General features: G+C 44.3%; 1 protein-coding gene across 1 annotated transcript in view; it reads right to left on the reverse strand.

Moving 5' to 3' along the window:
- The window catches only part of ZDHHC9 (zDHHC palmitoyltransferase 9), a 31,426-nt gene extending 20,454 nt beyond the window's left edge, over positions 1 to 10,972 (reverse strand). The window contains exons 1-2 of the mRNA XM_081081831.1: positions 10,755 to 10,972; positions 8,898 to 9,198 (exon numbers count right to left, since the gene is read on the reverse strand). Of these exons, the coding sequence (XP_080937957.1) occupies positions 8,898 to 9,064 (167 nt within the window). The 5' untranslated portion in view covers positions 9,065 to 9,198; positions 10,755 to 10,972. The remainder of the gene's footprint in view (positions 1 to 8,897; positions 9,199 to 10,754) is intronic.
- Between the last annotated feature and the right edge of the window lie 4,987 nt (positions 10,973 to 15,959).

The raw sequence follows: 15,959 nt of genomic DNA on the forward strand, positions 1-15,959 counted from the left end.
GCCATCTCATTGGACACCAAAGGGAATGTAAATTGCTTTATTATAAGGAAAAAATACGGAGAGAGTAGAACAAACACACATATACAGATACACACACACATGCACGCACACACAAATTAATGTTGCATCCATGCACAGAAGGACTCGCCCAAGCTGAACTAAGTCCCCTTCCAACACCTGCTTGTCAATCAGACAAAGAACAACTTAGATTTGAATTACGCTACACCATCACAGATAAAGGTCTCTGTAATCTCCACACAGCCTATCTTCTGCACCTGCTAAAACAATCCACTCTGTATGTCAACAAGTACACAACAGGCCCATTGTATTGTTCTCCAGAGATGAGGCTACTGGCAGCCACTAGTGAGTGGGTGTGGCTGGGAAGGCAGATGTGGGACTAGCAGGCCTTTCTACTCTGAGTAAGGGGAAGCTTAGAGAGCCAGCAGCTAAGAACCCATCGGGCCTGTCTTTAATAGTTATGATACAAAATATCCCCCCGGTTAGTCCCATCATTGCAGTAAACTGGAGGTCTGTCTCTGACAGGAATAAGCTATGGGAAGATTTGGGAGTAATTCCCAATATCAACCTCAAAAGTCAAGAGTATCCTCATATATCGCTAATTTATCTTAATGAAAGACTGGATCTGTCATTCACATAAGCTAACTGTTTTTAAAACTCCCTAGTAGTTTCCATTGATATTGTATCTTGGAATAATGATATCCATACACTCCTGCAAACAGAACTCCTCTTTGTCTTCAAAATACCAAGAGGCCTTCCCCTTCCCAGGGGGTTGGAAGTTGCTTTTCTCCCTTGTAAATTTCATATATACAACCCTGTCCCCACTAAGTCTTCATTTCTGCCACCTGAAGAGGCATCGTCATGATAGGTCCCCCTCTACCAAATTCTTAACTGGCCTCAGGCTTCCATAGCTGGTTTAGATGACTGGACTCCAACATGTCCCACAGACCACATGGTGGTACTGACCAGCAACAGCCAGCAGTGCCAGGCTGGGCTGGTGTGTCATGTACCATCCCCCATTCCTAGCATGCTAGTTCATTGGAGGGACAATGATAATGACACAGACTTCAATTCATTTGAGAAAACTCAAAAGAGGTTCATGATTGGAGCTAGTAAAAAACCAGACAGATTCCATGGCGGGGCTCTGCCTTACAGACTGGTAATGTGGACTGATTATCTATATAATACTCTGCTTCCAAGTCTGCCCAATAACTTTCTTGCTATGTTTTTTGTTGTTGTTCTTTGATCAGTACACTCAGTCAACCAACAAGTTTTTATGGGTCTAACAAATGAAGAACAAGAGAAATAGGAGTTAATTTTGTTGGAGAAAACATAACTAACATATGAAACAGCTAAAGAATAAGATAAGACCAATGATGATGTGTTAAGAATAGCTGCTTGAAACTGCTCCCATAACAGCTGTTAAGGGTGGCTTTAAGGAAGAGCTGTGCTGGCAACAGCAGGAAGCACTCAAAGATTAGAGAGAGTCCCACAATGGCCCTTGGTCCCACCTAATAGAAATAAGCCTTTGGTATAAGCTTCTCTGATATGGATGGCTGTCTGTCCCCTTAAACACAATAAACATGTAGAAACACCCATAAGACTGGTTCAAGTTTCTTCTGATGACAGAGTCTACTGAGAGGAAAAAGTTTCCTTAGACACTAAAAACACAATTTAAAACCAGCCTCCAGATTTACTGCTATGTAAAGGTCAGAGGAAAATGCATAACACTGTTTTGCTCCAGTAGCAATGGTGAAAATGAACCAAACAGGGACATTTTCTTTCTTTTCTTTTTTCTCTTCTTTTCTTTTTTCTTCTCTTTCTTCCTTTTAAATCCTCTAGGATATTTTTCCGTTGATTTGTAGAGAGAATGGAAGAGAGAGGGAAAGACAGAGAGAAATATCGATGTGAGAGAAACACATCGATTGGTTGCCTCCTACACACCCCTGACCAGGGCCAGGGCCTGGGAGGAGCCTGCAAACAAGGTACATACCTGTGACCAGAATCAAATCCGGGACCCTTAAATCTGCAGGCAGACGCTCTGTCCACTGAGCCAAACCAGCTAGGGCAACATTTTCATTTTTAAGGTAATGAACCAACCTCTAACTTAAGGAGGACCAAAGTTTCTATCCAAACCTGCTAAGAAGTTGCCAAATTTAAGTGATAAAAAATTTCACATTTCAATTATAACAAATTTTAAATATAACACATAACAAAATTCAATTATAACATACTCCTGCTCAAGAACTTAGAACAATTTCCTGCTGCCTATTACATTAAGCCCCAAACTCCACAGGCCAGTATTCCGAGACCCTTCATCAACTAGCCTTATCTAATCACCATTATGAGGTACTTGTCTTCTCATTGCTCCATTCTAGAAGTATCCCGCTAATTACCCTGAATTCACTAGCTTCTTGCAAGAAGCATAAGGTGCCGCCTTAAGCACAATACTTTTGAGGAGAAAGATTTAGGAGGTCTTCTCTCTCCCTCAATAAACACTTCAACCGATGTCAGCATCATGGGGGACATCCCTGTGCTTTGTGCTTGCTTTCCCCAAAACAGAAGTTCACTACACTCAATTAAGACTCATTCTGCCCTGGCCAGGTAGCTCAGTTGGTTAGTCATCCCTGTATGCCAAAGTTGCAGGTTTGATCCCCGGTCAGGGCACATACAAGAATCAACCAATGAATGCAAAAATAAGTAGAACAACAAATCAATGTTTCTTTCTCTCTCTAAAATCAATAAATAAAAAATGTTTTAAAGACTCATTCTGAAAAGATGGGAGATGCATACAATAAAGATTGATAACATGAAACTCATTACCACTAAAGGTAACTGAGGCTGAAATATTCAGAAAAATTCTGAATGACAGAACCACAAAGAATTGTTCAGGAAACATAACTCAATCCTTCTCCAGGAATGTGCTCAATAGGAAAGTTGAGCTTAGCTAAGTACTACAACAGATTGATATCAAAGAGGCAACTACTCCTTTCTAAAACTTTCATTTGGTTGGCCACGTCACAGACAGAATCTTGGGCTAGATGAAGCACAAGACTGAACCCCTACAGCACAATTCTCTATAGAAGGCTATGTTGGTTAGAGATCATGAAGCAGTCACTCTTTCCTCTTCACAATCTTACTTAATGAACTTCAGGAACCCAGACCTTGCACTATAAGCACACATATTCTGTCACATGAGAGTTTGGCTTTAGTCTGCATAGTCCTGTGTCTCCTCAAACCTGGTACCTTTGTGTTTTTGCCTTTTCTCTTCCATCTGCCCTAAGGGACATGGTGCCCCTTTTATCAGGTTCACCCACAGAGTAGCAAAGTATGAATTTTGCTCTGAGCCCTCCTCATCCTGGCCACAGAGGTGATAATCCCTCATAACTCACTAAACTTACTTTCTAGGTTCACCTTAGAGATGGGCTTCCCTGTTCTTCTTGCAAGTCTATCAGAGTACCACGCCAGCATGCTATCAGTGTTCCACAAAGATGCCTTCATTTTCTAGGAGCATGAGCTGGGGAAGCCCAAATAGCCTTGATGCTACTAGGTAACAAACACTAGCTACCAAGAACCCAGAATATGCTGGTCTAGCATTCGGCCCTATGTACAGCTTTAGCAATCTGAACATCTTCAGGGCTCCATATTCAAAAGCTAACAATGAGATGAAAGGTAATGTCATATAAAGGCAGTGGCTGGCCAACCGATCTTGATGAAGAAATCTCACTTCTGTGGGCCTTGTTTCCTCACCTGCAAAAGAATGGGCATAGTCTCCAAAGTCCTTTCCAGCTCTATTATTCTATGACTAGAGCCCCGGTGCACAAGATTTGTGCACTGGGAGCGGGGGTCCCTCAGCCCGGCCTGCACCTTCTCGCAGTCTGGGACCCCTCAGGGGGATCTGGCCTAAGCCAGCAGGCAGACATCCCTCCCGCAGTCCAGGACTCTCTCAGTCCGGGACCCCTCACTCCTTACTGGAGCAGAAGAGGCTCCCACCACTGCCACTGCTGCTGCACTCGCTAGCCATGAGCCTGGCTTCTGGCTAAGCAGCGCTCCCCCTGTGGGAGCACACTGACCACCAGGGGCAGCTCCTGCATTGAGCATCTGCCCCCTGGTGGTCAGTGCAACCGTCGCTGTTAGGTCAATTTGCATATTAGGGTTTTATTATATAGGATTCTGTAAGTCAAGACTGGTACATTTTAATTGCATCCAGGATGTATTCATTCTGCAACATTTATTGACCACCGACACTGTCGGGGCCACAAAGACACAGGAAATAGTCCCTGACATTGAAAGAGCGCAAAGTGCAATGACCATAGAAATAAGAAATGTAAGAAATGTCATATGATTATGTGTTAAATGAGTGGTATGTACAATTAGTCCCATGAATGCAGAAATTACTAGAAAGATTTCATAAAGGAAGATTCAAAGACTTGAAAGAGAGGTAGAGTTGTAAGAGGCTAAAAGTGGGACAATTACTAGGCAGTGCTACAAAGCATTTTTCAGTTCATCCAATTCAGTGGCTCCTCTATATATCACAAGCACCCATGTGGATCAGTCCAATAAGATTTGATAGCCTTGATATGACTTCTTCTATTTACAGCGGTGGTTCTCAACCTTCCTAATGCTGCAACCCTTTAATACAGCTCCTCGTGTTGTGGTGACCCCCAATTTCATTGTTACAAACTGAACATAATTAAAGCATAGTGATTAATCACAAAAACAATATATAATTATATATGTGTTTTCCGATGGTCTTAGGCGAGCCCTGTGAAAGGGTCGTTCGACCCCCAAAGGGGTCTCGACCACAGGTTGAGAACCGCTGATTTATAGCAAAGTGAGGCATACGCACTAATCATAGCAGCAAACTGCTTCTACTTCAGTGGTCAAGAGTCATACAATTATTCTTGCCACAAGAGATGTCTTGGGACCTTGACCCCACTAGCAACCTGGTTACAAAGTTAAAAGAGGCAGCTAGGGACCAGCTGGTGTGGCTCAGTTGTTGAGCGTTGACCTATGAACCAGGAGGTCACGGTTCAATTCCTGGTCAGGGCACATGCCCGGGTTTCAGGCTTGATCCCTAGTGTGGGGTGTGCAGGAAGCAGCGATCAATGATTCTCTCTCATCATTGATGTTTCTATCTCTCTCTCCCTCTCCTTTATCTCTGAAATCAATTAAAATCTTTTTTAAAAAGGCAGTTAGGAAGCCAATTCCAAAAAACAGTGCACTCAGTCCTTTCTCCAAGCTTTATCATGAAATGGAGATTAACTAAATACCACAATCGCCTTTCAGTAGCTGGAAAGCTCACAGGTTGTCAGTGTCATTCTGCTATACGTTCTGACATTCCTAGCCATGTTAGTGGCTATGTGTTCATCACACAAGAGGGACAGAGTTTGGGCAGAAAGGACGGAGAAGGGTTCATGTGCTCAAAGCTGAAACTGGCAGACTCACTCACATTGCCTAGATCGCTCACCCTGAGAATAAATCAGGAAATCCTTTTTTTAAGCGCTGTACAATTTTCATTCTGCTTTAAATTCAAATACATTTACCATGGATACAATTATACTTGAATACATAAACATATTTAAATACACTACCTACCTGTAATCTTCTAGCCTCTCCTTTTCTATATTTGACTCTTACAGACAGTCACAAAAGTTCTACAGAATTTCAGATTCTCAGAGTTGCGAGAGGCTTATAGACAATCTAGCCCAATTTCCCATTCCGGGCAAAAACCCACTCTGTGACAGCAGCCCTGAGAGATGATCACCTGGCTTCTTTAGAAACACTCTGAACAATACAGAGCTAACTAGCTACTGAATGAACAATCTCTTTTCATTCTATGTCTTCAACCTACTGTCTGTCCACTAAAAAGTACAGGTCCCTCCTTTGAGAAGTCTAAACATGTAAAGGCAAAATCCAAAAATAAAACTATTTCCATTGGCACTACTAGCACTGCACGTTTTTCATCAAGGGGCACACATATGCCTGACCAGATTTCTCAAGACATCTGGCTGACCCAGGGCTGTGCCACAGGCAGCTATAAATCAACTCACACTTGTTCCTAAGCACCTGCTGCAAGCAAGACCCTATTACTAAAATGCAGATCCAGATACACATCAGGATCTGGGCTCTCTTCCCCAAGGCAAAAATGCAGCAGCCAGAGGAAGTGATGTCTATGCTTCTGGACAAACTGATGAAAATAACCAGCCCTTTGTCAGCCTCACCTAGCTTGATCAGCTGACTTTCTGAGGTCTCCCTAAGTTCTAATAATATCAAAGGAGCCCATATTTTACCCCCCAGCCCCTATCCCCCACTGTGTGCTTGGTAGTAAATTACAGACTTCAAAGAAAAAGGTTGACCAGAAAGTGACTCCATTATTCAGAGGCATGCTGGTTTCCTTTGTATAGTCTGTCATTGGCAAGGCACAGGCAGTCAGCATGTAGAGTATCTGCGTGTCTGTATGTCTATATATATCACACACACACACACACACACACACACACACACACACATTCACAAACACAGATTCCACCATTCTCAGTGAAAAGGATTCATCACCAGGGTCCTCTCCCCTTTGGTCAGAGTTATACTTCCCCATTCCATTCCTCATCTAATATATTTACTTCCTTCTCCTCCCCCCTTCTCCCTTCCCCAGCCCTGCCCTAAAAAATATTTACTCTATTGCACAGACATCTGGAACTCTGAGCAGTTTACAAACAACCTCACCCTTCATATCTGAGGACAAAGTGTGAGAAATAACTTGGGGGGAAAAGTCATTTGGCAGAAAATATAACCTGCCTCTGTCAAACTGTAACTTGGCTAATTATAAGCTCATCCCACAGGCAGTTTTCTTCAGAAGCCTTTGGGTCTAAGTGGTACAGACCCAAATCAGACTCTGTCTGGATCCCAGATACAAAAAGGACCAAACACCAATAGCTCCAAATTTCAAATCCCCCTAGCCAGTCAAACCAGAGGTTTCTGAGCCCAGAATTATCAGCTCACTCAGGGTCAGGAAACAAATCTCATGGTTTCAATCACAACAAATTAACCCCAAGGCAAAGGGGGTGGGAGTAGGGGCAAAAAGAGCTAATGATTTCACAGGGATGACGCACAAGACAGGGAGGATAATAGAGACCAGAGTTCAGCTCTGCACTTCCAAAAAGAAACAAGGCAGGAATAAAGCAAAGAAAACTTGGAGAGCCCTGACCGGTTTGGCTCAGTGGATAGAACGTCGACCCATGGACTGAAATGTCTCGGGTTCGATTCTGCTCAAGAGCACCTACCTCAGTTGCAGGCTCTATCCCTGGCCCCGACTAGGGCCGTGCGGGAGGCAAACAATAGATGTGTCTCTCTCACATCAATGTTCCTCTCTCTGTCTCTACTCCTCCTTTCCACTCTCTAAAAATCAATGGAAAAAAATATCCTTGGGTGAGGATTAACAAAAAAGAAAAAAGAAAAAAAGAAAGAAAACTTGAAGAGATGGGTCAAGAGAGGCGGGGGGGGGGCGGGAGATTATTTTGACGTTATGCATATGCCTGCCTGACTGCACATACTCACTTGTACCTCACACAAGTACACACACACACACACACACACACTCAGCTATGAGACTCAGACTGGAAAGCAGCTAAGAAGCCATGACCAAACTGCCTGACTCTGCCAAATACTTCACAAAGTCCACAGCAAAAGCAGCAAAAGTGCCTTTGACAAAGAGCTCTTCTAACCTTACTTTCCTAGCCCTGTTATAAACTGGGTCCCCTTCCTCCCCCTGCTGTTACTCAAGCCAGCTGCAACCAACAAGAAGTTTAGCAAAGCAGCTCAAAAAATATCACTCTTGATGCACTGGAAAAGCCTGAAGCTCTTACAGAAGAAAGACAAAAATGAGCCCCAAGAGACCAAAGCTCATTTTAATTACCCACAAAGGCTGGCCAAAGAGCCCTCTCTTCCCTGCCATGGCTATGCTGCAGCTTGAAAACTCCAGTTCCAGGTCACTCATGTACATGAACTACATGTACATGAGTGCAGGCCCAAGTTAGGTGTGGCTTGCAATCTACACACACTTCTTGGCTCCTCAAGGCTCTCCTCATAATAACCCCAGACCAATTAGCATTGCTCCCATCCCCAGAGTGCATAGCATTCTCAGAACAACCAGCAGCGATGTCACAGCATCCTAGAATCCAACTAGCCACCTCCCTAGCAGGTGCCCTACACAGAACAGTGGCTCTAGGATTGGCTATTATATCACAGAGAAAAAAAACAACTCCAAGGCTGGTATCAAGCACACACAAAATAGAGGGTTATGTTGCATGATTTTAAGTGAATAAAAGAACAACTCACAGTTAATAAGCACATATGTGCCACACACACAGCTAGTCTGTAGCATAGATGAGGCTGGAACCAACCTGCAGGTTCCCAATTCAGTTGCCTTTTCAATTTAATAGCTAGCTGAGAGCTAATCCCTAAAGTACATAGGACCCAGAATAACAGAATAGGTGACTATGGTGGGGTGGAGTTATGACCATAAGGGGTGCCCCTGGGCTTGGGAGGAGTGGGGAAGAGGCAGCCTGTCGCTAAGAACCTAAGGAGACCACTGAAAAGGGGAGGTAGGTAATAAAAACAAGTTATTTTATTTCCCAAGGGTATCAGGAGTAGCCCCAAGTCAGTGCTATAATATTGGTATCAAAGGTCTGGGTCTTTTTACGCAACACATACTCTGCTATGAGCATAAAGCAATGAATTCAGTTGACATGATCTATAGACACTGCTCAAGAGGACAGTGACAACCATCCAAGGACCACCCACAAACTTCCCAGAAAGAAGGTTCTTCCCCTAGATTCAAAGTAATCATTGTCAGGTGACTCTACTCAATGGAAACTTACTCGAAGGCAAAGAAGAGTGTACATGTCCCCAGGATGAGGAAAAGGGTCAAGTAGAAGATGCCCTTTTGCCGGGCCATCATGACACGGCCATCGCAGCAGAAGGTGTTCCTGCCTGGGAGTTTCTCCCACTTCCGTGTCACCTTCTTTCTCACCACCATCACAGACATGATTGGAATTCCTGGTCCAGATGCTTTTTGTGATTACAAGATGGAAAAAACAGAAGCTGAGCTCAACTTTAAAATCACGTTGCCTGCTATTGCTGCCGCTGGGTCAAACATCATCAAAAGTCCAACTTCTAACCCTAAGAAAAAAGACCAAAAAAAAAAAATGAGGCAGGAACATGAAAACGCAGTTCAATCCTCCTTCCCCAGAAGCAGAAGACAAGCCTGAAAGGGTGGGGGTGAGGAAGTGGGAAAAGTTTATTTCCAATCTATGTTTGTCCTCTAAATGGAGAAAAGTTTACAGGTTCTCCAGACAAAAAGAAGAGGGCTAGTATATCTTCTTAAAGAAACCCCATGGTTCCAAATATAATACTGGTGGTTTGTTCATCATAGAACCTTGGAGCTAGAAAGGTTTTTATAGGTGATAGCTCCAATTAATTGGTTTAAAATGAGGAAAGTAAAAACCACATAGAGAAAATAACTTATCCAGGGTCACACAACTGCAAAGCTAAGTAAAAATACTTGTCCGCAGACTTTTAATCCAGAGCACTTTCCACTGCACCACACTGTTCTATAACCATCATTAAAAGGACTAAAAATAATAGTTTATGTCCTTAAGGAGCCATCCCCTCCCCTCCTCCACTTCTTCACCTTCTTTCTTCAATTAGCCACTCAAATATGAATCACACCAGGGAACAAGTCATCCTCTGGCAGAGCTAGGAGGTTCTGGACACTCTGGACACACATCCAGGTACTTACTCAAAACAGATTTCCCCTAATCAAACCCTTGGTAACTTCCTGAGTTCGGGAAATGAAGCAATGTTGGGGGATCAAGCCTAACATTTGTGGGAATCTTAATGAAACCACATCACACATCTATAGGTGGAAGGCTGCCTAAAACAGGAGAGGTCTTGAAAGGGTTGGAGGGGGAGGAAGAAGGCAGCAATTAAAAAGTCATAAAGGTGTTTTCTGGGATATTTCATAAGTACTTAGCATCCGGAATCCCCAAGCCCAACCTTTCTCAGCCACTGCCACCCTTCTCATCCTCTCAGGTGTGGTGCTGTGGCCTGTACTTACTGACACCACATGCCCCACGCTGGCACGACTGAGGCGGAAGCCTGCAGCCTGACTGACTGATGAGAAACAGCCAACTTGAAATCATCCCCAGCTGCAGAGGGCAAGGGTCCAAACAGAGACTGGGCGATATGCCTGGCAATCAGAAGGTAGAGGGCTTGGGGAAGGGGAGGGTGCACTAAGGTGCAGAAACACTTCCTTTGTGTAAAACTAACCTGGAAAACAATCTCCCAATAACCCGGCCCAGCAGGAGAAGAGACCAGGAAAGGGAGCCAGGCCAGGGAGAACAAAGATCAAAATCCGTCCAGAACCAGCGACCGCCCACCCGCCCGGGGCCAAGGCCCGAGTCCGGGACAGGCAGCGGGCGCGGCCTCGGGAGGCCCGCCCTGCCTCCGCCACGCAGCGGACCACCGCCCCTGGCAGCTCAGGACGCGCGCCACCTCCACACGCTAGTACACACACACACACACGCTCCGCCACGTGCAGTCACCTCGGCTGGAGGCTCCACCGCTGGCACCCTGAGCCGGGCAATGCCCAGGTCCGCGCGTCCCGACGCAGCGGAGGGGTTGGCAGCCCACCATGCGGCCAAGCCCAGGAGACCCCAACCCCCACCCCTTGTTACCTGAACCTGGGAGCCCAAACTCGGCCCGAGACTGAGGGCAGGAAGTGGACTGTCCCAGGGGACCGCGTCGGCCGCCCGAGATGGCAGCGACTTCTCCTCCCAAGCCCGGAGGCTGCCTCCTCCAGACAAGGAGCCCCTATGATGGGGGCCCTAAAACAGCTGTGGCAGCCGCCTACTGCTGGCCGAATGGAACGCTCCTCACGTCACCAGGTCGCTCCAGTAGTTGCTCGCCCTCCATTGGCTGATAGACCTCAGTGTCTCCGCCCCTGCCACTGCTGCCCCGAAGTACTATTGGCTACTCCGAACGCCACTCAACAGTGTCTCCGCCCCACTTCCCCACCCATCTCCTGGCTTCGTGCCCACCAGCCAAGCGCTGCAAGCTTCCTTTTGGGGTCCAATTGCCTGTACGTCAAGTGTCGCCTTCGATTAATATAGTTACACAGAGACGGAGGTGAAGGATAGTTGGGGTAGGACAAGGGAGGACTGGGGACCAGTCTCCCCCACACACACCGTGAGACGCTGAAGCAGCACTGGCTCTCAGATCCGGGTGCTCAACCCAAACTGGGCCTCTGCTGTCCTACTTGCGCGAAAGCAACCGCGACTGGCATTTTACTCTTGCGGTATAAAGCAAACAAATATAAAAAGGAACTTGAAAGAGATAACTGTCCTCAAGAACATAGAATAATTTTTGCAGTACCTACTACATATAATTGACAGCACAGAAATTAGAGAAAATTAACTGACAAGAGCATAGGTAGGTAATGAAGTAAAGATTGTCAAAAAGGTTGGAAATTACTACTCGTTTTGGAGAGTTCATGATAATTGGAGAGGGGGAAGCCAGGATCCAAGGCAGAATCCCCACCCATCAAACACATTCATTCTTTTTTTCTGCCCCTTCCTCTGCAGTTATTGCCACAATGAGTCACTGCTACTGATCCCAGTGAATCACATCCTTTAGAAGTTCAAGATTGGAGTGGGGGAAACAGTCCAGAATCATAGCATTGATATTATGCGAGGGACTTTAAGAAGCACTGGTCTGTTTCCACTAGTATGGCTCTGGGCTTCCAAATATAAGGAGAAATATGAGAAAGGGCTGAAGGTGGCCTCTCCTTACCTGAGCTTGAATAAAGTTTCTCTAGGGTGAGGGTGTTTGTAATTAATACGGAAGACACTGCCAAAGGTCTTCCCAAAGCAGTTTTTTGTGTTAGTTGAAGAACCATGTCAAGAACTATTTCTCCTTTACACTATTTGTGTCCCACATGATATGAAGCAAAAAGCTACCTAATGATAATTACATTTACCACTTTCATACACCCTTCCAAAAAACATTTAAAAGGATTAAAAAATCACTAGGTAATTTTTTATGACAGAAATGTGTTATAATTAATTTGTAGGAGAAAGTATGTTTTTATAAAGCTTCTGTTGTTCCTTAGCATTCATGCTGGTTAGAGTCATATATATATATATATATATGATTATATATATATATATATATATATATATATATATATATATATGAGAGGGAGAGAGAGATAGAAGCATCAATGATGAAAGAGTCAAGCCTGCAACCCAGGCATGTGCCCCGACCAGAAATTGAACCATAACCTCCTGGTTCATAGGTCAACCCTCAACTACTGAGCCACACCAGCTGGGCCATCAGTTTCTTTCTGATAAACCATGTGATGGATGCCATTGTCTCCAATTCTCCCCACTTTGAATCCTGGAAGGTGCTGATATTGTACACACTTGGTATGGAAGGGAGAGGAACTCCCACATCCCTGGATTCCTGAGCCTGTGTACTCAAGACGCCCATGGTCAGCCCAGCTGCCATCCTCCTGACTGTGGAGCAGTCAAAAATAAACCCAGACATACTTTGTCCATATCTCAGGTGCAGGTGAAGCCTAGGGGATCTTGGAATCGATGTGTCATGGCAACACATTCCTGAGCTCTGTCCCTCCCTGCTCTGGGTCACATTCCCTCTGGGATTAAGTGGCTGTGTAGGTCAGGCTTGTTTTAATACAATCTGTTATTTGTGTTCACCACTAAAAGAAAAATAAGGAAAATTTCTATGGACAAGCATTCCATAAGACTTCCTTCTATGTAATTACATCATTTTATATAATCCCAAAAGTATTAATACACATACAACTAAATTGTGACTATAAATTGAGTTTCTTTTCTGTTTTCTCCTCTCTTTTCAATAAAACTCCAGACTTTATGCATCCAAATTAGGGTTGGCTTCTTTCAAGGGGAGGCACAGCCTCAGTGAGCATTAGAAACACCCCTGGAATAACGGTACAAGCTTCCACAGTGTGATGGCATACATTCTGGTGAGCTTGTTTAAAAATGCTCGATGCCCAGTTGGCATGGGTCGAGCTATGAACCAAGAGGTTACAGTTCAATTTCTAGTCAGGGCACATGCTCAGGTTGTGGGGTCGGTGGTCCCTGGTATGGGGCATGCAGGAGCCAGCCAATCAATGATTCTCTCATCATTGATGCTTCTATCTCTCCTTCTATCTTTCTCTACCAAGGCATAAGAACAAAGATAATAAAAGTCAAGAAGATAATAAAAAATACATAAGAACAAAAGGATACAGATAAAAATGGTTATCTATGGGGAGGGGAACTAAATAATGGGAAATAAAGAGAATGGTGACGCAGTGTAAGTGAGCTAAATCCCCATCTATTAGAGCGGGAAGTCACTAGATAATGTCTAGAGCTGGTAAACCAAGGAAGTGCAGTATAGGCATGTCATTTAGAGAAAGTGGAGTATTACAACACTCCCCGTACTGGTCTCCCTGCTCCCACTTTTGCCCCATTTGGTCTATTAACACGGCAGTTAAAAAGATTATTTTAAATGTTAACTCACACCTTGCCACCCATGACTTGTCCAATGGCTTCCCATCTGTGAAATAATATATCTCTGCCCACAGTTGCTGGAGCAGAGTTTCTAAAACCCTTGTAAATTTCTAAATGATAAGAACAATAGGAGCATCTTTTTTTCTAATACTTTTTCTTTGACCCCAGTTCCTGACACAGGGTTCCTGAAACCCTTGTAAGTTCCCTGGGTGATAAGAGCATCTTTTATTTATTTTTTTAAATATATTTTTATTGATTTCAGAGAGGAAGGGGGAGAGAGAGAGAGAGAGAGAGAGAGAGAGAGAGAGAGAGAGAGAGAGAGAAACATCAATGATGAGAATCACTGATCAGCTGCCTCCTGCATGCCCCCCATTGGGGATGGAGCCTGAAACCTGGGCATGTGTCCTGAGTGGGAATCGAACCGTGGCCTCCTGGTCCATAGGTTAATGCTCAACCACTGAGTCATACCGGTTGGGTGGAGCATCTTTTATTCTAATGAGGTGACTCTGTGTGGCTCCTGGATGAGGGCTATTCACCTGAAAAACCAAGTCATGGAATTAGAAGCTGAAATTTCCACCACCACCCCCATTCTCTTGAAAAGGGAGGACTGTAAATAGAGTTAATAATTGATCATGCCTAGGTGATGAAGCTTCCATAAAAATCCCAAAAGTATGGTGTTCAAGGAGCTTTTAGATTGCAGAATACACCATGTACCTGATGGGTGACACATCCCAACACCACAGGGACAGAAGCTTCAGATCTCACCCTATGTATCTGTATCCCTTCATCTGGCTGTTCATCTGTATCCTTTATCATAACGTTTAATAAACTGGTAAACCTAAGTAAGTAAATGTTTCTCTGAGATTTTTGTTTGTTTGTTTGACTGATTCTTTTTTTTTTAAAGCAAGTGTGGTTTTTTAAAAATATTTTTTATTACAAAGGGTTTTACATATGTGTCCTTTTTTTTTTTTTTTTTTTTTTTTTTTTGCATCAGCCCCTAAACCAGGAGATGGCAGTTCAATTCTGGTCTGGGCATATGCCTGGGTTTTGGGCTCAATCCCAAATAGGGGGCATGCAGGAGGCCCCTCTCATCACTGATGTTTCTCTCTCTCTCTCTCTCTCTCTCTCTCTCTCTCTCTCTCTCTCTCCCTTCCTCTCTGAAATCAATAAAAACTTATTTTTTAAATGCCCCCCAAAAATATTTTTTATTTATTTCAGAGAGGTAGGGAGAGAGAGTGAGAGATAGAACCATCAGTGATGAGAATCATTGAAAGGCTGCCCCCTGCATGCCCCCTACTGGGGATCAAGCCTGGAACCAGCGCATGTGCCCTTGACTGGTATCAAACCTGGGACCCCTCTGTCCATGGGCCGACACTCTATCCACTGAACCAAACCAGAAAGGGCTCCCTGAGTTCTGTGAACCGCTCTATAAACTGAATCAAAGCCGGGGAGGGGGTCATGGGAAGCTCAGATTTATAGCCGATCAGTCAGAAGCACAAATGACAGCCTGGATTTTCCATTGGCATCTAAAGTGGAGTAAGAGCAGACTGGTGAGATGAGCTCTTAATCTGTTGGGACTGATGCTATCTCCAGGCTGATAGTGTCAGAATTGAGTGAAAGTGTAGGACACTCAGTTGGTGTCACAGAAAACCGCTTATTGTAGAGAAAATTCCTCACACATTTGGTATCAAAAATGTTGTGAGTGTGGTAGTTGTGGGAGAGGAAAAGAGAAACACAACAGGGAAGAATGAGCTTTTTCTAACACACCATCTCACTCAGAACAAAAGCCAAAGTCATTATAATGACTTACTAGACCTGATACAATCATCCACCCCACTACCCCCTCATTCCATATTCTAATAGCTAATTACCCCCTCACCACTGCTAACCCATCCTCATGCTCACTCTGCATGAGCCACAGGGGTCTCCTTGCTGTTCCTGGAACAAACTGGACATGTTCTCCCACAAGCTCTTTGTACCAGCTATTCTTTCTGCCTAGAATGATCTCTCTCTCCCTAGATATCTGCACCGCTTGCTAACACCTCGTTCAGGTCCTTATTCAAAGGTCCTCTTCTCAGAGAAGTTTGCCCTGGCTACACTATTTGAAATTGCAACCCCCCAACCAGAACTTCCTTTCTCCTTTCTCTACTTTATTTTTCTCCATAACGCTTACTGTCTTTTAACATACTATATATTTTAATTATTTGTTAAAATATATTTTTATTGATTTCAGAGAGGAAGGGAAAGAGAGATAGAAACATCAGTGATGAGAGAGAATCATTGACCAGCTGCCTCCTGCACACCCCACACTGGGGATTGAGCTCACAACCTGGGCATGTGCCCTGA

This window comes from Myotis nattereri (assembly GCF_964212035.1).
Source record: "Myotis nattereri genome assembly, chromosome: X".
Taxonomy (NCBI): domain Eukaryota; kingdom Metazoa; phylum Chordata; class Mammalia; order Chiroptera; family Vespertilionidae; genus Myotis; species Myotis nattereri.